This window comes from Cibotium barometz, chromosome 20 (genome assembly GCF_041138505.1).
Source record: "Cibotium barometz isolate CiBa-2024 chromosome 20, ASM4113850v1, whole genome shotgun sequence".
Taxonomy (NCBI): domain Eukaryota; kingdom Viridiplantae; phylum Streptophyta; class Polypodiopsida; order Cyatheales; family Cibotiaceae; genus Cibotium; species Cibotium barometz.
In genome coordinates, this window is record NC_141065.1 from 49739939 (window position 1) to 49765127 (window position 25189).

At 44.8% G+C, this 25189-nt stretch overlaps 5 protein-coding genes and 1 pseudogene across 8 annotated transcripts in view; 2 read left to right on the plus strand and 4 right to left on the minus strand.

The window, feature by feature from the left end:
- Window positions 1–25189, minus strand: part of LOC147627973 (ultraviolet-B receptor UVR8-like) — a 66320-nt gene that overhangs the window by 4000 nt on the left and 37131 nt on the right. The gene's annotated exons all lie outside the window — the stretch shown is intronic.
- LOC147627974 (uncharacterized) lies at window positions 12651–24822 on the plus strand (annotated as a pseudogene). Its single transcript, XR_015268357.1, has 4 exons — window positions 12651–12987; window positions 13119–13286; window positions 13411–13801; window positions 24718–24822. The product of XR_015268357.1 is annotated as an uncharacterized LOC147627974 (transcript).
- Window positions 14206–16844, minus strand: LOC147627975 (uncharacterized). Its single transcript, XM_086815055.1, has 3 exons — window positions 15430–16844; window positions 15019–15334; window positions 14206–14888 (listed from the first exon to the last, which is right to left on the minus strand). The coding sequence occupies exons 1-3, from the start codon at window positions 16842–16844 to the stop codon at window positions 14463–14465; spliced, it is 2157 nt and encodes a 718-aa protein (XP_086671181.1). The 3' UTR covers window positions 14206–14462.
- Window positions 17719–19383, minus strand: LOC147627976 (uncharacterized). The gene is made up of 4 exons (XM_086814942.1): window positions 19247–19383; window positions 18785–19130; window positions 18492–18653; window positions 17719–18370 (listed from the first exon to the last, which is right to left on the minus strand). The coding sequence occupies exons 1-4, from the start codon at window positions 19381–19383 to the stop codon at window positions 18146–18148; spliced, it is 870 nt and encodes a 289-aa protein (XP_086671068.1). The 3' UTR covers window positions 17719–18145.
- LOC147627977 (uncharacterized) lies at window positions 19412–20356 on the minus strand. Its single transcript, XM_086814941.1, has one exon. It carries the CDS (start codon window positions 20339–20341, stop codon window positions 19412–19414), a length of 930 nt encoding a protein of 309 aa, XP_086671067.1. The 5' UTR covers window positions 20342–20356.
- On the plus strand, window positions 20468–23569 carry LOC147627978 (uncharacterized). The gene is made up of 3 exons (XM_086814936.1): window positions 20468–22358; window positions 22454–22769; window positions 22900–23569. Exons 1-3 carry the CDS (start codon window positions 20854–20856, stop codon window positions 23329–23331), a joined length of 2253 nt encoding a protein of 750 aa, XP_086671062.1. The 5' UTR covers window positions 20468–20853; the 3' UTR covers window positions 23332–23569.

The window sequence follows — 25189 nt, forward strand, 5'->3', positions numbered from 1 at the left end:
AGCTCAGGCAGACGGGGGGAGAAGTGCAAATACATTCTCTCATACCTTTGTTCTCTCTTCTCTCCCATGTCTCCAAGTTTTCAACAACACAAATGCATATGTGCGTGAGTGGGCAAATGCGCACGCATACATATCACATATGCACACACACAGTCACCTACCATCACCATTACTTCTCTCAAGAACAAGACCAACTTCACAACTTTTAACTTTTATCTTCCCTACTGGCCCTGATCCACACTCAAAGAGAGCCTTCCTTCTTAGCCATGCTCTTCATATGCAGCCCACCTGAGTCACATGCAAAAGACTTTCTACCTTAAATATTGGGTTTAACTGTGTGCATTAACATGAGAGAGAGAGAGAGAGAGAGAGAGAGAGAGAGAGAGAGAGTATTGTTGACGCCTACAAAATACCAAAACGGTCTACGAGACCATAAGTGATTCAATGATACCAAGGATATACTGTGCCATGGAAAAAAAAAATTTTGAAAGAAACGGAAAAATGATTGTCACTCGGGTATGGGCAGCTCTAGGAAAAAATGCAAGCATCTAGATTGCAGACCAAGCTGAGGATTAAGCAAGACACTGAGAGTACGGATCCCATGCATCTATCGAGTGATGAGAAGCCTGTAATTTCGGACCATGAAACTGAAAAAGGGAAGGCTTTTCAATGAATCGGAGAGGTATCAATCCACTCCCACTCACCTGGATCCCACTGAAGATATCTGATAGGACTGCCACCCTACAGTCACAAACACCAAGAGCCATGAGAGAGAGAGGGAGCAGAGGACATAGTATTGGGTCCCGAATACCCTCTATAGGGCCCCCACCACGAATGGTGTATTTGCTTTATAAGAATGATGTAAATCTGAAATAAATACTGGTTCTTGACCTGCACTTCTTCACCTTGGCTGAGCACGTCCCCTTGGCTGTCCAGGCCCTTGGAACGCAGCAACCCTTTGTGAATAATGAGATGAAAAGACTGAATTCTGGTCTGGGTATTTATACCCCTTACAAATGCTGGTCAGCCTGTTCTAAAGTCTCTCCACGACTTGGTCCTGGAAATAAATACTGTTTTATACAAATTATTCCATGGAGTTCACACTGTACAATGGCTGGTTCATATGCACTGCTGTTCAGCTAGCTTTTGGGGCTGTCTCAGCCTGCACAGACTGCCCCAGCCATGCTGGCTGGCTGCCCATGGGCGGCTGTAGCCCACAACCTGGCCATGCCTTGAGGCTGGCCGACCTTCTCTTGGGCCTCTTGGCCCTCTCTAGGGTGACCTTAGAGACCTCCCCATGCAAAGTGAAGCGAGTCTTCACTCCCTTTCTAGGGTAGCCAAAAGGGCTGCCCCCTCTTCTACATGCTCCTACAGATGCCCAGTTTCTGGTTGCAAACTAAACACTTGTTGGGGTAAAGGCGTTATGCCCACCCTTATAGTGTGTACAAGCCCATAAGTTATAGTACATAGTACACTTAGTACTTTTAATGTACTAAGTGCACTATGTGTACTAGTGCAATATACATGTGTGATAGGGGAGTCACACACTCATGCTTTTCATGAGTTGACTTATCCCCACAACTCTCTCTCTCTCTCTCTCCCTTGCTTCTCTGTGTATGTCTCCCATGAATGAACTCTAAACCCTAATTCAGGTTCCTTCTCCCATCAACTGGTATCAGAGCATAGGTTCCCTCCCTCTTGCACCTTCATGATGGCTGCACCATGCTCATATTCTACTGCACCTGTTTTGCTTGCCCTAATCTGATTTGTGAGCTGCTCCGTCATTCAATTGCTGATTTCTGTGAGCCCTCCATAGAGCTGGTCGTTTTGCTGGTCGCCTGTGTATGCACAGCTGCTGGTCGTTTTGCTGGTCACCAATAACTGGTCGTTTATGCTGGTCGCCTTGCCCTGTTCACGTCGCCTGCAGCCCATAAGGCAGCCACGTGGACTGCCACGCTGCCATTAGGCAGCCACGTGGGCTGCCACGCTGCCCAACTAGGCAGCGCAGGGGCTGCCCAGCAGCAGCAGCAGCAGCCACACGGGCTGCACAGGAGCCCTACGGGACAGCAAATCAGCACGTACGCAATCAGCCAGAGCATCCCGTATCTGCCCAGGTCGTGCGTAACCAGCCAAGCGCCTTCTGTCATACAAACACGTGTCAGCACAGCCAGTACAGCAGGAAAGAGGCAGCCCGACTTCTTTTTTTTTGGAAGAGACTCGTGGTGCAGCAGCAACAGAACAGTGCCCCCCCTTTTCACCTGCAAGGATCAGAAATCAACACACACAGGAAGCATCAACAATCAACAAATCTTGCAACTGCAACAGCATCAATTGCCCTTTTTCAAATTCAGCCCGAAAATCAAAAAAATCAGAGGTATTTTGCTTCAATTTTGGGAATTTTTTATCAATTCAATTAATTGAGCAGGATACAGGTACCCAATTGCTCAATTTTGAGCAAAATTCGCAAAATCGGGTGACATTGGTCACAATCAGGATTAATTTGCAGGAAATTGGATGTTGAAATTTGGGGCTTTTGATGTAATTGTGCAATTAAGCACTCATACATGCTGTATGATGTGAAAAATTGCACATTTGGGCAAAATTGCAGCAAATTGCAGTGCAAATCAAGGGGCTTTTGTGCCGATTTGGTTGATTTGCATGCAGGCAATCGCATTTGATGCTGTGGATAATGTGTTGATGCCTTACAAGCACTCAATGTGCCTGTAAATCAAGGGGCTTTCATGTATTAAATGTATATGTGGCCAGGGGGAAGCATCGTGAACACTCTGGATGCCTTCATGTGCGTCAATGTACCATGTATGATCAGAAATTGATCTTAAATCAAGGGGCTTTTCAAGTTTGTATGCTTGTTGAGCTTGGCAAAGCAGCAGGCGAGACTTTTATGCCTTGAATCCTCAAAAATCAGCTTGCAGTCAAGGGGCTTTTGCCCAATTTCTGTTCGGGACTGTTTTATGCAGTGTACAGGACTGTAAAAGTCTGATTTTCACTCATTTGGACAGCCAGGAGAGCATTTATTGCTATTGTACCTGCTGGTACAGATTTAGCACAGCTTTGTGCATGTTTTGGCATGGCTGTACACTGTTTTGAGTGATCAAAAGGTTCAAATTCAGCTGCTGAAATTGCCGGTACAGGTTTGGTACATCATTGGAGAGCGCTTAGTACTGCTGTACAGTACTTTGGAGAGGCAAAAGAGCACATTTAAGGTGCTGTCCAAAATCTGCAGCAACCAGATTTTGGTGTTTTCATCACAAAAAGTGGGAGAAAAGTTGCATTCTTGCTTCCGCAGTGGGAGATAAAGCTTGGGAGAACATTTGTGAGCACTTTGTGTGCTTTGGGTGCAGTGTTTGCACATCTTTTGGTGCAGTGTTTGCACATTTGCAGGGAGTCAGGCATTAAAGGTTGCATTTTGCTATGGTAACCACAGGTGAGAGCTCTTCATTGCTTCACATCAAGAAGCTTGAAGGCTCGCATAACTATGATATTTGGCAAACCCAGTGCTACAATGTGTTGCTCCAGAAAAAGCAGCACAAGCCTATCAAAGAAAGGGGTGTGATGCCCGCTTCTCTTACAGCTGAAGAGTGGGAAGATATGGATGAGCTGGCAAGATCTACTATCATGTTGTCTGTGTCAGACTCATTACTTTTCAGCATTCGTGAAGAGAAGACAGCTTGGGGAATGTGGCAGAGATTGCAGGACTTGTATGCCCAACAAAGTGCCTCAAGCAAAGTGTATTGGTTGAAGAAACTCATAGGCCTTCAGATGAAGGAAGGGGCTTCTATGACAGCCCATCTCAATGAGTTTAATGGTATTGTCAGCCAGGTTATAAATCAAAAGTTGGCAATGGACGATGAGTTCAAAGCCACTTTTTTGTTATGCACTTTGCCAGAGAGTTGGGACACATTCAGGACAGCCACTAGCAATTCGCATGCTATGCTGTCATATGCAGATGTTGAGGGTGCTCTTCTTCAAGAAGAGATGAACAGGAAAAACAACTCTGTTGGAAAGTCCAATGCAATGAATGCACGTGGGAGATCCCAGCAAAGGGGGAAAAGCCAAGAAAGGGGAAGGAGCAAGTCTCGCTCCAAAAAGGATTTGGAATGCCATTATTGTGGCAAGAAGGGACACATCAAAAAACAATGCTACAAATGGAAAAATGATCAGAAAGAAAAGGGAAAAGGCAAAGACAAAGAGAAGGATGAAGCCAAAGATGTAAAGCCAAAGGGCAAAAGTGGAGTCAAGATCGAAGAAATCAATGTGTCACATGCAGGTGGCAGTGAGGATGAGGTCCTCTTTACGTCTTCACTTGATGCCCATTCACTTCTTACAGGTGGTCATGGTATGCACTCATGGATCATTGATTCAGGTGCCTCCTTTCATGTCACAGGTTGCAGAGACTTGTTTGTCAGGTACACTGCTGGCAATGAAGGAGTGGTTTATTTGGGTGATAACCATGCATGCAAAATTCTTGGCAGAGGTGACGTGAGGCTTGTATTTTCAGATGGCTCACAGCTTATGCTCCATGATGTCAGGCATGTGCCTGAGATCAAGAAGAATCTGCTTTCTACTGGACAGCTTGATGATGCTGATTATGTTACCACATTTGGTAGTGGAAAGTGGAAGATTAGTAAGGGCTCACTGGTTGTTGCCAGAGGCTCTAAGGTGGACACTCTTTATTTCATGCATGCAGGTGTTTGTCACCATGCAAATGTAAATGCAACTGAGCTGCCGGAAATTTCTATGTGGCATAGCCGGTTGGGACACATGAGTGTCAAGGGAATGGAGCAATTGTCTCGTTTGGGTTACTTGCCTTCTCTAAAGTTTTCAAGTTTTCAGTTTTGTGAGCATTGTATATATGGTAGGCAACTACAGTGCCCCCACAAGAAAGCTCTTGGACAAAAAGATGCTCAGTTAGAGCTTGTGCATACAGATGTATGTGAGATGCCTCAGCTTTCTTTGGGAGGGGCAAAATACTTTGTGTCTTTCATTGATGATGCCACACGCAAGGTGTGGGTTTATCCTCTTCGTTTGAAGAGTGATACATTCTCAGTGTTTGAGAAGTTTGTTGCTCATGTGGAGAATCAAACTGGCAAAACACTGAAGGCTTTGCGTTCCGACAATGGTGGAGAGTATACGTCCAAACAGTTTCAGGACTTTTGTGATGCTAAAGGCATCAAGAGGGAGCTCTCTACTCCTTATGATCCTCCACAAAACGGGACAGCAGAGAGGATGAACAGGACCATACAGGAGAAGGTCCGTTCTATGTTGTCACATGCTGCATTACCTCATGGTTTTTGGGCTGAAGCTGTTATGACAGCCGTTCACCTTATAAATAGGTCACCTAACACGAGGCTTGGTGGGAAAGTGCCAGAAGAAGTATGGACAGGGAAGCCTCCGTCATACAAGCACTTGAGAGTGTTTGGTTGCGTTGCGTACGTGCACATACGCAGGGAAATGCGCACCAAACTTGATCCTAAGTCTCATAAATGCATATTCCTAGGATATGGTGACAAAGGTGAAATGGGGTATAGACTTTGGGATCCCATAAATAGAAAGATCATACGCAGCAATGATGTCATTTTTGATGAAACATGCATGTATAAGGAGCCTGCAAGGCAACAGGAGCCTGGCAGAGTCATCTTTGATGATGATGGACATCATGGACAACATCAAAGGGCTGTAAATCAGCCATTACAGCAGGAAAACCAGCCCTTAAATGGTGCTGAAAATGGTCCAAATGGACAGCCAGAGATGGCAGAAGATATCCCTATGGATATACCACAGTTGGAGGATATACCGGGCATGATTTTTCAGCCTTATGGCATGGAACAGGAGCCACCAATGGGTGATATGCAGGCTGGACAGCAACCTGCAAATGATGGTCATTGGGTACGGAGGTCCACTAGACCCTCCAGAGTCCCTGACAGGTTTGTTCCAGGGGTTGACTATTTGATGCTTACTGACTGTGGGGAGCCCTCATGTTACAAAGAGGCTTTACAGAGGGCAGACAAGGCTCTATGGGAGCGTGCCATGAAGTCAGAGATGGATTCTCTGCATAAAAATGGAACTTGGAAGTTGGTGCCTTTGCCTGCAGGCAAGAAGGTTTTGCCATGCAAGTGGGTTTACAGGCTCAAAGTTGCACCAAATGCAAAGCCAAGATACAAAGCCAGATTAGTGGCTAAGGGCTTCAAGCAGGAATATGGTGTGGACTTTGATGAGATCTTCTCTCCAGTGGTCAAAATGACCACACTTAGAGCTGTGTTGGCTTTGGTTGCGCATGATGATCTGGACTTGATTCAGATGGATGTGAAGACTGCTTTTCTTCACGGTGATCTCCATGAAGAGATATATATGCAGCAGCCAGAGGGTTATGCAGTGAGTGGAAAGGAGAAGCTTGTATGCAAGCTGAAAAAGAGTCTTTATGGGCTCAAACAGGCACCACGACAATGGTATCATAAATTTGATACATTCATGAAATCACAGAAATTCAGGAGAAGTGACATAGATCACTGCTTGTACACCAAGAAAGCTTTGGATGGCAGTCTCTTGATTCTCATTTTGTATGTTGATGATATGTTGATTGCCGGGAAATCTCGTAAAGAGATGGATGCCTTGAAGAAGAGGCTGCACGAGACCTTTGATATGAAGGATTTGGGTGATGCAAATCACATTTTGGGTATGCGGATACTTCGGGACAGAAATCAGCATGTGTTGTATTTGTCTCAGAAGGAATACATTGGCAAAGTCTTGCAGAGGTTCAATATGGACGGGGGGAAGAAAGCTAGTACTCCTTTGCCTCCATATGTGAAACTCAGTGCTATGGACAGCCCACAGTCGGATAGAGACAGGGCTGATATGGCCAAGATTCCGTATGCTTCAGCTTGTGGCAGTCTCATGTATGCCATGGTTGCTACTAGGCCGGACATTGCATTTGCAGTGGGAGTGGTTTCTAGATACATGGCCAACCCTGGCAAGAAGCATTGGGAAGCAGTGAAAGGTGTCATGAGATACCTGAAGGGCACACAGGATTTGTGCATTTGCTTTGGCAAACAGGATGCATTAGTGCATGGTTACACGGATTCGGATTATGCCGGTCATCCAGATAACCGGAAGTCTACTACCGGTTATGTGTTTACATTCACAGGAGGTGCTGTGTCATGGATATCCAGGATGCAGAAGTGCACTGCCTTATCTACTACAGAGGCCGAGTATATTGCAGCCACAGAGGCTTGCAAGGAGGCATTATGGCTATCTCGGTTAGTGGTTGATTTGGGATATACAGGGGATATTCCATTGTTGCATTGTGACAGTCAGAGTGCCATCCAGTTGGCAAAGAACCCTGTCTTTCATGCAAAGACGAAGCATGTGGATGTGAAGTATCACTTCATCAGAGAGGTGATAGAGAACAAGCAAATTCAGCTTGTTAAGATTCACACGGATGACAACCCGGCTGATCTGTTGACGAAGAGTTTGCCTCCGGAGCGGTTTGCTCATTGCAGACACTTGATGGGCATTGGATGAGGCCATTTTCAGCCTTGATATGGCCTTGTATATTATCATGTACATGCTGATTTTTTCTTTTCCTTTACTTAAGGGCACTTTGCCTTTAAGTGGGAGGTTGTTGGGGTAAAGGCGTTATGCCCACCCTTATAGTGTGTACAAGCCCATAAGTTATAGTACATAGTACACTTAGTACTTTTAATGTACTAAGTGCACTATGTGTACTAGTGCAATATACATGTGTGATAGGGGAGTCACACACTCATGCTTTTCATGAGTTGACTTATCCCCACAACTCTCTCTCTCTCTCTCTCCCTTGCTTCTCTGTGTATGTCTCCCATGAATGAACTCTAAACCCTAATTCAGGTTCCTTCTCCCATCAACACTCAGGTTATCTGACATCATTCCAGAGGGACACTCACAGTACGGGGACTAGCACCCCTTCATGTGTAGAACAATGCACACCTGACCCCGGACGCGTAGAGTGGAACCCTGGCTAACTCGTCCCGCACTAGGCTCACATGGGACCAAATTCCACTCCAAGTCTTGCACCTTCTTGTTCAGATGTGTCTACGTTGCATCCAAGTGCGGGATGCACACAACATTCCCTTTTGCTTAACTACGGAAGCTGCATAGCCTCCAAATAGTCCGTCAATAAAGCCAGATAGTTGTTGAAGAATTCTTTGTCAAGACAAAAGGTCCCTCAGTCCTTAAACTTCGTGGAACTGTCTTTGTCCTTGGCTTGAGCCATGCTTTAAGCGATGCAAAAGGATCTGTTCTAGAACCATCACTTTAGCTTCATCAAGTATGTATGGTTCCGCTTCGTCTTTCACTTCTGAAGGGATTGGACCTACATACGGTTTTGGCCAACTGACATGGAACACATTGTGCATAGTCCAACTCGGAGGTAGCTTCAACTTCATTGACACCTCGTTGATCTTTCTCTAGATAGAAAAACGTCCAAAGCTCCTGAACAAGAACTTTGGACATCGCTTGCCCACCTGTTTCAGTCTTTGCTTCATAATCCAAAGATAAACCCAATCTCCTTCCGAGAACTTCACATCCCTTCGGTCTTTGTTGGCCTGTCGAGTGTTAGGCCTCCTGCGCTTTAACCAACCTATCTTTAATTGATTCCAAGATCTCTTGGCAAGACTCCGTCAATCTGTTTACTTCAAGTACTAACGACGAGGTTCTGGTCAATAGCAACTAGAATGGTCTTCCAAACGCTCCTTCATATGGAGACCTGCCAATAGTTGAAGAAAATGAATCATTCAAAACTGCTTGAACTAAAGGCAAATATGATTCCCACTTACCTCGTTGATCATGGACATAACACTTCCGCACATCAAAAGACCAACATGTTGTAGAGTTCTTTCCGGCCATCAGTATGTGGACGAAATACACTAGAAAAAATCAATTTAGTACCAAAATTGTCATACAATGCCCTCAAGAAATGACTAGTGAACTTGGCATCTCGGTATACCACTATGGTCCTAGGAATCCAACCAATCGAGTACCAATACCGAATAAATAATAGGCAACATCTTCCACACTGCCAATCGGGTACCAATGCCTTGCATGGAATAAGCATAACAAATTTGCTGAATCTATCAACAATAGTTAAGCATTGCATATTATGCTTACCCAAACTGGGAGGCAGATTTGTGACAAAGTCCATTGATATATCTTGGGAAGGTCCTTCGAGAATTGGTAAAGGCTATAACAACCCTATCTTCTTCCCACGAGGAGCTTTCACTTTCTAACAAAAGTCACAGTGTTGCACATGAGAGAACCCATCGCGCCTCATTCTTGGCTAATAATAGTGTCTTTCTAGCTTCTCCAGAGTTGAATTCATGCCTTGGTAACCAACAGTGATAGCGTCATGGGTGTCATGGAGAAGAGATGTCCTGCACGCCTTCATGGGTGTCATGGAGAAGAGATGTCCTGCACGCCTTCATGACACAAAGTCGACCTTTGTAGAAAAGCCAACCATCTCGTATCAAAAAGTGACATGGTCCTCTGGAGTCCAATGCTTGCTCCCACTTTGTACCGAATTCCTTGGAATCTGCGTGCGCGTGCTTCATGTCATCTAGTCCTGTACCAACAAGGTCGAGTCTACTGGTTTGAATCAATGTCATTGTTCCCTTCCTACTCAAAGCATCGGCCACTGGGTTAGCCTTTCCTGGAAGGTACTCGATCATACCACCAAATTGCTGGAAGATTTGACCAGCGGTGCTGATGGTCACTCCACTATGCACTTAGCATTGTCTGAATCTAACGTAATGCCTGATGGTCAACACGAACCTCAAATTCATGGTCATAAAGGAAATACTTCCAATGCTTCAAGGCCTCCATGACTGCTAGGAGTTCCCGATTGTAGACCGAGTAATTCTTTGATGCGGGCAGTAACTTACGAGACATGTAAGCTGTTGGATGGCCATTCTGTTGTAATCTACCTGAGGCATCGAGAAGTTACTCCTGATAGTCAGCTTTTGTGTGCACGATAGTCGACACACAATCGAGAAGAACCATCTTTCTTCCTGACAAACAAGATCGGTGCTACAAGTGGTGACACACTGGGGTGTATAAAGCCAGACTGCAACAGTTCTTGGAGTTACCGGTTCAACTCCGCTTCCATTGTCTTGGACAGGGAGTATGAAAACTTGCTTCGGGGACGCGAGCCTGGGGAAGGTCTATCTTGTGGTCCTCCAGTCTAGACGGGGGAGAGCCGAGGGAGATTGTCCTGAAGAAAAATCTTTTGGAACTTTTCATGGAGAATCTGGTACTTCTCTGAAGCCCGGGCCACCGTCTGGGCAGTCTGAATATATATCATCACACATTGTGTACCTTTCTTGATTTCTCGTTTAGCTTGCAACTGGCTTATGAGAGGAAAGTTCAAGATTCTTTGGTCACACTTAACGGTCACTCAGGCTTTGGACACATTCTAGATAATACAAAATGTGTGCCTATCCCAAACAATATCTGGCTGGAACTTGTGAAACCATTGAATTCCTAGAATTATGTATGCTCCAACGAGAGGGGAAATCATAAAATCTCTCACAAACTCAATGCCCTGAATCACTAATTTAGTAACTTGAGCTTCAAACTTAATGCTCGTCGTCATTCCTATGCTAAATCCCTGAACTTTCTTGTCTACCGAAGTAGCTCACCAAGCCGCCTATTCTGTGACCACATCCTTCGTGTTGCCGCTGTCAAACAAGATGTAACTATTTGGCCCTCCTAGCTCTATTTCACATGATGAAACCCATGCCCGGACAACCAGACAGGTGGAAGAAGACATGGGGACAAGGTCCATAAGGTTTGATTCAAGGTTGACATATACGTACGTACGGATCCGATCCGTACCGTACGACCGTACTGTACGGATCCATACGTGTACGGATCAATCCGTACGTGAGGTTTTTTTGGGGCTGAAAATCGTCGTGCGTTGTCTGATTGGGCGCCCGCCTGGCCTTTGGGTACATACTAGGCCTTTGATTAATGTACATTGTATTGTATACACTTATTGCAGAGAGCGTGCGTTACAGAGAGCAGAAAATTATCGAAAAGGACCAGGCGAAAACATTTGCACAGCGTTGGAGCTTTGGTATGCCTGTAGGTAAATTGAGCATCTTCCTCTCTCTCTCTTTCTCTCCCTCTTGAGTCTTATCTCTTTCTCCGCGTCACGCAAGACCTCTGGCTTGCCGCTTATAAGTTATTCCTGAGTCCTTTGCATATGTGCTGTGCACTTGGCAGGTGCAGACAAAAGTCTCAAGAGCCATCATGCCTAAGCCAACTAACCCGTATTGGCAAGAGCACACCAATGTCATCCGCATTGTCAACACGCCAGGGCAAGCTGGATCTGGCACACGACGATGGCAATGCAAGTATTGCAACTTTCAGCTCACGAGTACCATTTCTCGCGTCGTTATGCACTTGACAGGCATTGGCACAACCAATAACTATGCAGGGTGCAAGGCAGTACCAAAGGACATTAGGGATAAGTTGATTGCTGAGAATTTTCCAGCAATGGGTGCAGGGAAAAAGGTAAAGGTGAAAGGTAGTCAACAGACACAGGATGCTCTCCATGATGCACTCTTGGGAGACTTGGGTGGTTCTTCACAGGTTCAGGAGGAGCAGCAGAGGATTGGTCGAGATTGGAATACAATAAGATGCGGACCACTATGCTTGAGGAGCAGAAAGCATTGATAGATAAGGCATTGGTACCAGTGAAGGCACGTTGGGGGCAGTTTGGGTGCACCATCATTTCAGATGGCTGGAGTGACATTCGTAGACGACACATCATTAATATTCTTGTGTCGTCTTGCCTTGGCACATACTTCTTGCGTACTGTTGATGCAGGAAAGGCTGGAGAGCGGATTACAGGTGAGTTAATCTATGAGCACATCCGGCAGGCTATACTTGAGGTTGGCCCAGAGAATGTGGTGCAGGTTATTACTGACAACGCCTCCAATTACAAGGCTATGGGTGAGATGATTGAGGCAGAGTTTAAGAACATTGTTTGGACTCCATGTGCAGCTCACTGTCTTGACTTGTTGATGGAGGACATTGGGAAGTTAACATGGGTGTTGCCTATTGTTTCCGATGCCACAAAAATGACTACTTTTTTCCGCAAAAAGCACCAGGCATTGGCTATCTTTAGGAGTCACAGTACACTTGACATGGTGCGGCCCTTGAAGACCAGATTTGCATATATGTATCTTGTGTTGCAGCGACTCTATGCAGTGAGGGATCCACTTCTACAGACAGTAGTGGACCCGAAGTGGAGAGAGATGCATCACGCACAGGAGTCGTCCACTAGATACATACAGCAGCGGGTGCTTGATGAGTCCTTTTGGTCGGAGGTGCAGGCTATGATAGCAGCATTGCAGCCAATTTATGTGTTGCTGCGTGTCACAGACATGGAGGGCTCCACCATGGGCCTAGTCTATCATCTCTTCTCAGAGATGAAGACACACATCAGAGGCGGCAGATCATTGGCACTTGATCGGTATGTACTTGCTTCTGTAATGATTAATCTATTAAATATTTAGTATAATACTATAATGTATAATACTATAATCAAAATTCAGCCTGTTAACTAATGTTGCGTCGATGCTTTTACAGTCGGGAAGAGATCTTGGCTATTGTAGACAAGAGATGGACATTTATGAGTCGGCCCATTCATGCGATGGCTGCATTGCTTCATTCTTTCTACAAGAAGCCAACTCTTTTTAATGACAGGAGTCTACTAAAGGGCAAGGATGGGTACATTGGCTTGATTTGCGAGGAGGATGAGCAGTTGGACATTGATGCAGAGATCGCTAGCTATGAAAATAATTTAGGGTCATCCTTTACTAGAGCTGTGGCGTTGAGGCCGGAGGCAACGAAGTTCTCTCTTACATGGTGGCAAAGTTATGGAAGACAAGGTCTTCCAAAGCTCACTCGTATCGCTTTACGTGTCCTCTCACAGGTAAAGTTTTCTATCTTTACATTTTCCATACATGTGTTATGGACCTGGGACCATGGTTCATTGTCCAATGTCTATTGTCTATGACCATGTCCAATGTCCATTGTAATTTGTCACCAACATGTGACATGCAAGATTGCTCTGCTGGTGGATGCGAGCGCAATTGGAGCGCTTATTCGCTAATTCACACGAAGATCCGTAATCGACTCAGCACTGCACAGCAAGAGAGATTTGGTCTACTGCCAAGCAAATATGAAGCTTGTGCGAGATTACCACGCTTTGGGGACACCCAAGCAGGTTTGAAAGTTGAAACTTTGGACTAGCGTTTATACATATTACAAGCGAATATTTGTAATTACTAATTACTACTTTCTACGCTGTTAATAATGTGAACACTGAATTGCATTTTGTTTTTTAACTGACAGATCCATCAAAATTGAAGTTGGTCTCGGCAGAGGGGAGTGCAGAGGAGACTGAGCAGCAGCAGCAGCTTGTGAGAAACGAGCAGGAGGAGATTATTCGCATGCTGCACAGAGAGCTGGAGAGTGTGGATCGACGTGTGACGAGGTCACGTGCGCGAGTTCTCCGTCTCCCGTTAGTCGGGCGAGATGCAGATCCAGAAGTTTCACGACGAGAGACCATTCGGCGAGGAAAGCTTCCTGTCCGTACTCCTCGGAGACGGGCAAATGAGGCTGTTCCTCTCATTCAGCCTACGGAGGATGATGATCCAGGACAGCAGAGTATGATGGCAGAGCCAGAGTATGATGAAGAGGGCAACGTCCTGACAGATGGGGACTTGCTCTCTTTAGGAGTGTCATCATCCTCATCCGCATAGTTGCCACACGTTTTTTGAAACGCGTTTTTGAAACGTGTTTGAAACGTTTCAAAAACGTTTCAAACAAATTTCCAAAAGTTTTTTAAAAGTTTTTTTCAAATTTTTTTTCAGGTGTTTTTTCCAGGTTTTTTTTAGGGGGGTGTCCATAAATTTATGTTTGGTACAGTTTAATGCTAAAATCTACATTCAACTTTCATATACATGAATCATGATACATCATGAATGATGAATCCATGATTCAAATTTCATACTGAATCCTGATTCTTAATACATCATACATGATTACAATTTACATCATACAATGATCATACATGTAACATGAATCATGATACATCATACATGATACATGGCAGTCTTCAGGAATCAGGAATTAGATCATAGATGGCAAAAACCCATATAATTATTAATAGCATAACCAGTTTGAAGTTACAAGTTACAACTTACAACATACTAAGCAACATACTAAGCACTAGTGAATAGTGTCAAATGATAAATCTGAAATCTGAAATACAGATGTCTGTACCGAAAGACCAAATACAAAAACTCTGAAAAAACAAATGGTCTCCAATGTCTGGAGTCTGGACTCTCAACTCTAGACTCAAGTGTCAAGAGTCAAGAGTCACTAGTAGTAACTAGTAACTACTCAGCATCATCCTCCTCTGAGGAATGTGAGTCTGTGTCGTAAGAAGATGAAGCCTCAGCCTCAGCCTCAGCACTCGTAGATGCATGATCTGCTGATGTCGGTGCCCGTGATCGTGTCATAGTAGCTGGTGCCATCATCTCCTCGTATAGCATGGCATAGATGTCGCGCTCCTCAGCAGGGATCTCTGGTACGTCCTTCACTTTCTCTATGTCGATCTTGTCGACATTCACTTGGCGCGGCTCAATGGGATTGCCTTGCTGCTCAATTAAACGGAGGTTGCAATGACAATACACCAACCGTTCTAATTGAGCAGTGGACAATTTGTTCCTCTTCTTTGTATGGAAGAGGGCCCATGTGCTCCAGTTTCTCTCACATGGACCAGAGCTGCAATCCTGTGAGAGGACTCGTAATGCAAGGCGTTTCTGTCAAAAGATAACAGAAAACTTTATAAATAATAAGAAGAAACAACTTATATAAGTTGTAAGTACTAAGTTGTTACTTCAAAGTGCAAACTTATTACATGTAAGTTGTAACTTGTCAGTGGGCACTTACCAGAACTGGAGTACCGATGCCATATTTCTCCCACCAAGAGACTGGCTGAAGCTGAGTCTCTCTCAAAACTGCAGTGGCTCTCCCAAAGGCATGACTCCCATTCCGAAATACTAGGAGCTCATCCTCTAACTTCCTGAGGAGCTGAACATCACCTCCAGTCCAGGTCTGGATGTAAGACTGCCATCCCTCTTCTAGCTCCTCATTGTTGAACTGCTCCTCATTCCGCCATAGTGGGTGTAGTATATGGGCAACCGCATGGATTGGCCTATGAAACCAATCCCATCTACGGTTCCACACCTCCCTGATGTCCTGGATCCTGTTCAACGACACTTGGAAGCATGGAATTAATATCAATGTATAATGTGGCCACTGGCAACTAAAAGAACAACAATGACATACAATGATACATACCTCTCAGCTGATAGTATAGTGCATCGATCTAGGGCCTCTCCAATGCGGTCCATGAACTCATATAAGAGTCCAAGGGTGCTGCCCTCCATGTCCGTAATGCGAAGCACACTATATATAGGCTGAGTGGCCGTGACAAGTGCAAGGGCCTCAGCCCACCAAGTGTCTCGCATTACCGCGCGCACAAATGCTACTGCCTTGGGATGCTCTCTATCATCCCATGCCATCCACTCCTGAGAGACAACAGTGCGGAGTAAACCTGTACGGACCCGCACAAGCCTCTCAACCACAATGAGCATGTAAGCAAACCTGGTGTTTGAGGGCTTCAACAACTCCAAATCACTGTGTGCACGAAACATAGCTAAAACCTTTGGCCTCTTGGTGACAAACTTCACCATGCTCCGAGAAGTACTAAAGAGGTCGGCAATCCACCCAATTTTGGCCACATCCTCTATCAAGAGGTCCAAGCTGTGTGATGCACATGGAGTCCACACTATCTTTGGAAACTCATCCTCTAACATCCTGCCCATAGATACACAATTTGACCCATTATCTGTAACTACCTGCACTATGTTCTCTGGGCCAATCTCTAGCACTGCCTCACGCAAATGTCTCCATATGAATGCTCCAGTAACAACTGTACCTGGAACCGAGGCATCAATGGCACGCAAAAACATTGTGCCCTTACAACAGGACACCAAAATGTTATATACATTTCTCTTTCTCATGTCTGTCCAGCCATCACAAAGCAATGTGCATCCATATTTCTGCCAGGTTGCCTTCAAAGGCTCCATCTCAAGCTCCACTGCCTTCTTCTCCTTCCTTAAGTGGGTTTTGCGAAGGGACTCATAAGATGGACCCTCCCACTCATACCCAATGCGGCTGATAGCTTTAATGGCCTTCTTCCAACGAGGAGTACGCACGACGTGAAATGACAAAGCGCATTGTATAAACAACTTTGTCAATTCACGTGTGGCCTCCTTGACAGCTTGCTTTTGTATGCCTGCTTTAATGCCTGCCCTCTTTAGAGAAGGCACGGTGGGCAATGAAGATCTGTGGGCTACAGGAATGGAGCTAGACCCACCTGCTTGACTCTGCAAATCATCCTCTGTCCTAGCTCTTTTGGACACATCACCTACAGAATCTGTATCCTGTACATCATCATCAATAGGCTGAATTCCCTTTGCTGCTTCATGTTCTCTCTTCCATTGCTGAAGAGACGCTACAACCTCTCTTGGTACTTGACTGCAAGGGCCAATGCCTTCCCCTCTTACTCCTGTAAAATGGGCCTTTACCCTAATAATAGACCCACCTGACACTTTGGCACAAAAATTGCATTTCCACCTTTCTGTGCCTGAACCCCCATATCTGCTCACAGGAGTTACGTGGTTCCACATGGCATCCTTAGCCCGAGGCATGATGAATGAATGAAGAAATTTGGGCAACCTGGCAAGAAATGCCCAAATTTCAAATCTGAAATTTGGTCCAAAATCAGAAAAAATCAGCATTTAGGGTTATTAAAAACCTGAGAAGCAGGGTGCGTAGGGGCCGGAGGAGTAGGCTTGGTGCGTAGGCAAGGTGTGCATGCACCAATGTAGGCAACCTGGCAAAAAATGCCCAAATTTCAAATCTGAAATTTGGTCCAAAATCAGAAAAAATCAGGATTTAGGGTTAGTACAAACCTGTTACCTACGGTGCGTAGGGGCCGGGGGAGAAGGACTGGTGCGTAGGTAGGGGTGCAAGCAAACCTGGAAGACTTCAAAGGCTGGAAACGTCTCTTTCAAGCGTCACTTTCAAAACTGAAATGCCAGGAGATACTGCATCGTACGTTTTCTATCATAAAAAAAAACTGGCCCAGCAAAAAAACGCGTTTCAAACGTTTGAAACGTTTGCACGTTTCAAACGAGTAGCCTAAAGTTTGAAACGCGTTTTTTTGCAACTATGCTCATCCGATGAGGAGTTTTGAGATTCAGAGAGTAGAGTCTCGAGAGTCGAGTCGAGACTCTTTGTTATTGCTTAGTGTTTTTTACTTTTGAGTCTTGACATCAGACATTTATGATTTGTTATTTGTATGCTCTAGTATGAGCCTTTTAGGTTGACATCAGACATTTGTTATTTGTATGCTCTAGTATGAGCCTTTCTACGTCTATTTTTTATGCACGTAAAAATACGTACCATTGGCAAACAATGGGACATTCAACACCTTTCTACATTTAAGGTACATAAAACATTCAAGAATCGAAATAAACCACTTTGCATGTACTAATTTCAAAACACACATCATATACTTGACACAATGGCACATTGTATATCTATCAAGACAAAATAGACGTAGAAAGACTCATACTAGAGCATACAAATAACAAATGTCTGATGTCAACCTAAAAGGCTCATACTAGAGCATACAAATAACAAATCATAAATGTCTGATGTCAAGACTCAAAAGTAAAAAACACTAAGCAATAACAAAGAGTCTCGACTCGACTCTCGAGACTCTACTCTCTAAATCTCAAAACTCCTCATCGGATGAGGATGATGACACTCCTGAAGAGAGCAAGTCCCCATCTGTCAGAACGTTGCCCTCTTCATCATACTCTGGCTCTGCCATCATACTCTGCTGTCTTGGATCATCATCCTCCGTAGGCTGAATGAGAGGAACAGCCTCATTTGCCCGTCTCCGAGGAGTACGGACAGGAAGCTTTCCTCGCCGAATGGTCTCTCATCGTGAAACTTCTGGATCTGCATCTCGCCCGACTAACGGGAGACTGAGAACTCGCGCACGTGACCTCGTCACACGTCGATCCACACTCTCCAGCTCTCTGTGCAGCATGCAAATAATCTCCTCCTGCTCGTTTCTCACAAGCTGCTGCTGCTGCTGCTGCTGCTGCTCAGTCTCCTCTGCACTCACCTCCGAGACCAACTTCAATTTTGATGGATCTGTCAGCTAAAAAACAAAATGCAATTCAGTGTTCACATTATTAACAGCGTAGAAAGTAGTAATTAGTAATTACAAATATTCGCTTGTAATATGTATAAACGCTAGCCCAAAGTTTCAACTTTCAAACCTGCTTGGGTGTCCCCAAAGCGTGGTAATCTCGCACAAGCTTCATATTTGCTCGGCAGTAGACCAATCTCTCTAGCTGTGCAGTGCTGAGTCGATTACGGATCTTCGTGTGAATTAGCGAATAAGCGCTCCAATTGCGCTCGCATCCACCAGCAGAGCAATCCTGCATGTCACATGTTGGTGACAAATTACAATGGACATTGGACATGGTCATAGACAATAGACATTGGACAATGAACCATGGTCCCAGGTCCATAACACATGTATGAAAAATGTAAAGATAGAAAACTTTACCTGTGAGAGGACACGTAAAGCGATACGAGTGAGCTTTGGAAGACCTTGTCTTCCATAACTCTGCCACCATGTAAGAGAGAACTTCGTTGCCTCCAGCCTCAACGCCACAGCTCTAGTAAAGGATGACCCTAAATTATTTTCATAGCTAGCGATCTCTGCATCAATGTCCAACTGCTCATCCTCCTCGCAAATCAAGCCAATGTACCCATCCTTGCCCTTTAGTAGACTCCTGTCATTAAAAAGAGTTGGCTTCTTGTAGAAAGAATGAAGCAATGCAGCCATCGCATGAATGGGCCGACTCATAAATGTCCATCTCTTGTCTACAATAGCCAAGATCTCTTCCCGACTGTAAAAGCATTGACGCAACATTAGTTAACAGGCTGAATTTTGATTATAGTATTATACATTATAGTATTATACTAAATATTTAATAGATTAATCATTACAGAAGCAAGTACATACCGATCAAGCGCCAATGATCTGCAGCCTCTGATGTGTGTCTTCATCTCTGAGAAGAGATGATAGACTAGGCCCATGGTGGAGCCCTCCATGTCTGTGACACGCAGCAACACATAAATTGGTTGCAATGCTGCTATCATAGCCTGCACCTCCGACCAAAAGGACTCATCAAGCACCCGCCGCTGTTATGTATCTAGTGGACTCCTCCTGTGCGTGATGCATCTCTCTCCACTTCGGGTCCACTACTGTCTGTAGAAGTGGATCCCTCACTGCATAGAGTCGCTGCAACACAAGATACATATATGCAAATCTGGTCTTCAAGGGCCGCACCATGTCAAGTGTACTGTGACTCCTAAAGATAGCCAATGCCTGGTGCTTTTTGCGGAAAAAAGTAGTCATTTTTGTGGCATCGGAAACAATAGGCAACACCCATGTTAACTTCCCAATGTCCTCCATCAACAAGTCAAGACAGTGAGCTGCACATGGAGTCCAAACAATGTTCTTAAACTCTGCCTCAATCATCTCACCCATAGCCTTGCAATTGGAGGCGTTGTCAGTAATAACCTGCACCACATTCTCTGGGCCAACCTCAAGTATAGCCTGCCGGATGTGCTCATAGATAAACTCACCTGTAATCCGCTCTCCAGCCTTTCCTGCATCAACAGCACGCAAGAAGTACGTGCCAAGGCAAGACGACACAAGAATATTAATGATGTGTCGCCTACGAATGTCACTCCAGCCATCTGAAATGATGGTGCACCCAAACTGCCCCCAACCTGCCTTCACTGGTACCAATGCCTTATCTATCAATGCTTTCTGCTCCTCAAGCATAGTGGTCCGCATCTTATTGTATTCCAACCCCGACCAATCCTCTGTGTGTCCAACCTGGACTATGGCTCTGACCATCCTCTGCCACTGCTCAGTCCTCAAGACATGAAAGGAGATGTTGCACTCAATGAGAGTGCAAGCAATCTCCATCTCAGCCACTTTCTGGCGCTCCTTCACCCAAGAAAGAGAGGCCACTCCAGAAGGCAAGGTAGTCTGCCTTGGTGCATGCATCTCTCCATCATCCTCTACATAGTCCTGCTGCTCATGCATGGTACGAGCCCTCTTCCTACTGCCAGAGGGCTGCACCTCCTGAACCTGTGAAAAACTACCCAAGTCTCCCAAGAGTCATAGTTGCAAAAAAACGCGTTTCAAACTTTAGGCTACTCGTTTGAAACGTGCAAACGTTTCAAACGTTTGAAACGCGTTTTTTTGCTGGGCCAGTTTTTTTTTATGATAGAAAACGTACGATGCAGTATCTCCTGGCATTTCAGTTTTGAAAGTGACGCTTGAAAGAGACGTTTCCAGCCTTTGAAGTCTTCCAGGTTTGCTTGCACCCCTACCTACGCACCAGTCCTTCTCCCCCGGCCCCTACGCACCGTAGGTAACAGGTTTGTACTAACCCTAAATCCTGATTTTTTCTGATTTTGGACCAAATTTCAGATTTGAAATTTGGGCATTTTTTGCCAGGTTGCCTACATTGGTGCATGCACACCTTGCCTACGCACCAAGCCTACTCCTCCGGCCCCTACGCACCCTGCTTCTCAGGTTTTTAATAACCCTAAATGCTGATTTTTTCTGATTTTGGACCAAATTTCAGATTTGAAATTTGGGCATTTCTTGCCAGGTTGCCCAAATTTCTTCATTCATTCATCATGCCTCGGGCTAAGGATGCCATGTGGAACCACGTAACTCCTGTGAGCAGATATGGGGGTTCAGGCACAGAAAGGTGGAAATGCAATTTTTGTGCCAAAGTGTCAGGTGGGTCTATTATTAGGGTAAAGGCCCATTTTACAGGAGTAAGAGGGGAAGGCATTGGCCCTTGCAGTCAAGTACCAAGAGAGGTTGTAGCGTCTCTTCAGCAATGGAAGAGAGAACATGAAGCAGCAAAGGGAATTCAGCCTATTGATGATGATGTACAGGATACAGATTCTGTAGGTGATGTGTCCAAAAGAGCTAGGACAGAGGATGATTTGCAGAGTCAAGCAGGTGGGTCTAGCTCCATTCCTGTAGCCCACAGATCTTCATTGCCCACCGTGCCTTCTCTAAAGAGGGCAGGCATTAAAGCAGGCATACAAAAGCAAGCTGTCAAGGAGGCCACACGTGAATTGACAAAGTTGTTTATACAATGCGCTTTGTCATTTCACGTCGTGCGTACTCCTCGTTGGAAGAAGGCCATTAAAGCTATCAGCCGCATTGGGTATGAGTGGGAGGGTCCATCTTATGAGTCCCTTCGCAAAACCCACTTAAGGAAGGAGAAGAAGGCAGTGGAGCTTGAGATGGAGCCTTTGAAGGCAACCTGGCAGAAATATGGATGCACATTGCTTTGTGATGGCTGGACAGACATGAGAAAGAGAAATGTATATAACATTTTGGTGTCCTGTTGTAAGGGCACAATGTTTTTGCGTGCCATTGATGCCTCGGTTCCAGGTACAGTTGTTACTGGAGCATTCATATGGAGACATTTGCGTGAGGCAGTGCTAGAGATTGGCCCAGAGAACATAGTGCAGGTAGTTACAGATAATGGGTCAAATTGTGTATCTATGGGCAGGATGTTAGAGGATGAGTTTCCAAAGATAGTGTGGACTCCATGTGCATCACACAGCTTGGACCTCTTGATAGAGGATGTGGCCAAAATTGGGTGGATTGCCGACCTCTTTAGTACTTCTCGGAGCATGGTGAAGTTTGTCACCAAGAGGCCAAAGGTTTTAGCTATGTTTCGTGCACACAGTGATTTGGAGTTGTTGAAGCCCTCAAACACCAGGTTTGCTTACATGCTCATTGTGGTTGAGAGGCTTGTGCGGGTCCGTACAGGTTTACTCCGCACTGTTGTCTCTCAGGAGTGGATGGCATGGGATGATAGAGAGCATCCCAAGGCAGTAGCATTTGTGCGCGCGGTAATGCGAGACACTTGGTGGGCTGAGGCCCTTGCACTTGTCACGGCCACTCAGCCTATATATAGTGTGCTTCGCATTACGGACATGGAGGGCAGCACCCTTGGACTCTTATATGAGTTCATGGACCGCATTGGAGAGGCCCTAGATCGATGCACTATACTATCAGCTGAGAGGTATGTATCATTGTATGTCATTGTTGTTCTTTTAGTTGCCAGTGGCCACATTATACATTGATATTAATTCCATGCTTCCAAGTGTCGTTGAACAGGATCCAGGACATCAGGGAGGTGTGGAACCGTAGATGGGATTGGTTTCATAGGCCAATCCATGCGGTTGCCCATATACTACACCCACTATGGCGGAATGAGGAGCAGTTCAACAATGAGGAGCTAGAAGAGGGATGGCAGTCTTACATCCAGACCTGGACTGGAGGTGATGTTCAGCTCCTCAGGAAGTTAGAGGATGAGCTCCTAGTATTTCGGAATGGGAGTCATGCCTTTGGGAGAGCCACTGCAGTTTTGAGAGAGACTCAGCTTCAGCCAGTCTCTTGGTGGGAGAAATATGGCATCGGTACTCCAGTTCTGGTAAGTGCCCACTGACAAGTTACAACTTACATGTAATAAGTTTGCACTTTGAAGTAACAACTTAGTACTTACAACTTATATAAGTTGTTTCTTCTTATTATTTATAAAGTTTTCTGTTATCTTTTGACAGAAACGCCTTGCATTACGAGTCCTCTCACAGGATTGCAGCTCTGGTCCATGTGAGAGAAACTGGAGCACATGGGCCCTCTTCCATACAAAGAAGAGGAACAAATTGTCCACTGCTCAATTAGAACGGTTGGTGTATTGTCATTGCAACCTCCGTTTAATTGAGCAGCAAGGCAATCCCATTGAGCCGCGCCAAGTGAATGTCGACAAGATCGACATAGAGAAAGTGAAGGACGTACCAGAGATCCCTGCTGAGGAGCGCGACATCTATGCCATGCTATACGAGGAGATGATGGCACCAGCTACTATGACACGATCACGGGCACCGACATCAGCAGATCATGCATCTACGAGTGCTGAGGCTGAGGCTGAGGCTGAGGCTTCATCTTCTTACGACACAGACTCACATTCCTCAGAGGAGGATGATGCTGAGTAGTTACTAGTTACTACTAGTGACTCTTGACTCTTGACACTTGAGTCTAGAGTTGAGAGTCCAGACTCCAGACATTGGAGACCATTTGTTTTTTCAGAGTTTTTGTATTTGGTCTTTCGGTACAGACATCTGTATTTCAGATTTCAGATTTATCATTTGACACTATTCACTAGTGCTTAGTATGTTGCTTAGTATGTTGTAAGTTGTAACTTGTAACTTCAAACTGGTTATGCTATTAATAATTATATGGGTTTTTGCCATCTATGATCTAATTCCTGATTCCTGAAGACTGCCATGTATCATGTATGATGTATCATGATTCATGTTACATGTATGATCATTGTATGATGTAAATTGTAATCATGTATGATGTATTAAGAATCAGGATTCAGTATGAAATTTGAATCATGGATTCATCATTCATGATGTATCATGATTCATGTATATGAAAGTTGAATGTAGATTTTAGCATTAAACTGTACCAAACATAAATTTATGGACACCCCCCTAAAAAAAACCTGGAAAAAACACCTGAAAAAAAATTTGAAAAAAACTTTTAAAAAACTTTTGGAAATTTGTTTGAAACGTTTTTGAAACGTTTCAAACACGTTTCAAAAACGCGTTTCAAAAAACGTGTGGCAACTATGCCAAGAGTGCATCATGGAGAGCATCCTGTGTCTGTTGACTACCTTTCACCTTTACCTTTTTCCCTGCACCCATTGCTGGAAAATTCTCAGCAATCAACTTATCCCTAATGTCCTTTGGTACTGCCTTGCACCCTGCACAGTTATTGGTTGTGCCAATGCCTGTCAAGTGCATAACGACGCGAGAAATGGTACTCGTGAGCTGAAAGTTGCAATACTTGCATTGCCATCGTCGTGTGCCAGATCCAGCTTGCCCTGGCGTGTTGACAATGCGGATGACATTGGTGTGCTCTTGCCAATACGGGTTAGTTGGCTTAGGCATGATGGCTCTTGAGACTTTTGTCTGCACCTGCCAAGTGCGCAGCACATATGCAAAGGACTCAGGAATAACTTATAAGCGGCAAGCCAGAGGTCTTGCGTGACGCGGAGAAAGAGATAAGACTCAAGAGGGAGAGAAAGAGAGAAAGAGGAAGATGCTCAATTTACCTACAGGCACACCAAAGCTCCAACGCTGTGCAAATGTTTTCGCCTGGTCTTTTTCGATAATTTTTTGCTCTCTGTAACGCACGCTCTCTGCAATAAGTGTATACAATACAATGTACATTAATCAAAGGCCTAGTATGTACCCAAAGGCCAGGCGGACGCCCAATCAGACAACGCACGACGATTTTCAGCCCCAAAAAAACCTCACGTACGGATCGATCCGTACACGTACGGATCCGTACAGTACGACCGTACGGTACAGATCGGATCCGTACGTACGTATATGTCAACCTTGAAGTGGTTTATTTTGATTCTTGAATGTTTTATGTACCTTAAATGTAGAAAGGTGTTGAATGTCCTATTGTTTGTCAATGGTACGTATTTTTACGTGCATAAAAATTTTTACTGTACGGAACACCGTACAGTACGTACATATACACAACGTACAGTACGTACACATCAACCATGGTTTGATTAAGAATAAGCACCATTCTTAGTCAAAAAACAAGAAAAAGCAAAAAGTCAAACAAGGTTGACCGCAAGCCAAGGGCACTGTAGGAAAGAGGAGACTGAGCCGGACTAAAAAGCTAAAAGGCGCTTTCTCAAAAAAGCATCTCTAAGACCAAAAATCAAGGCCTTAATGCTAGAAAAGCAAAGCACCAAAAGTTGAGTAATATTTTATTAATAAAAGTAAAAAGAGAAAAAGCAAAGGCAAAAAGAGAAAAGCAAAGCAA

Bases quoted from the DNA above. Each gene is read 5' to 3' on its own strand.
- LOC147627977 (XM_086814941.1), bottom strand. From the start codon at position 20,341: ATGCATGAGCAGCAGGACTATGTAGAGGATGATGGAGAGATGCATGCA.
- LOC147627976 (XM_086814942.1), bottom strand. From the start codon at position 19,383: ATGATAGCAGCATTGCAACCAATTTATGTGTTGCTGCGTGTCACAGAC. The intron at 19,131-19,246 runs GTATGTACTTGC...ATGCTTTTACAG, and splicing joins AGATCATTGGCGCTTGATCG to TCGGGAAGAGATCTTGGCTA. The intron at 18,654-18,784 runs GTAAAGTTTTCT...TGTGACATGCAG, and splicing joins CTTTACGTGTCCTCTCACAG to GATTGCTCTGCTGGTGGATG.
- LOC147627978 (XM_086814936.1), top strand. From the start codon at position 20,854: ATGCTGATTTTTTCTGATTTTGGACCAAATTTCAGATTTGAAATTTGG. The intron at 22,359-22,453 runs GTATGTATCATT...GTCGTTGAACAG, and splicing joins ACTATACTATCAGCTGAGAG to GATCCAGGACATCAGGGAGG. The intron at 22,770-22,899 runs GTAAGTGCCCAC...ATCTTTTGACAG, and splicing joins GCATCGGTACTCCAGTTCTG to AAACGCCTTGCATTACGAGT.
- LOC147627975 (XM_086815055.1), bottom strand. From the start codon at position 16,844: ATGCCTCGGGCTAAGGATGCCATGTGGAACCACGTAACTCCTGTGAGC. The intron at 15,335-15,429 runs GTATGTATCATT...GTCGTTGAACAG, and splicing joins ACTATACTATCAGCTGAGAG to GATCCAGGACATCAGGGAGG. The intron at 14,889-15,018 runs GTAAGTGCCCAC...ATCTTTTGACAG, and splicing joins GCATCGGTACTCCAGTTCTG to AAACGCCTTGCATTACGAGT.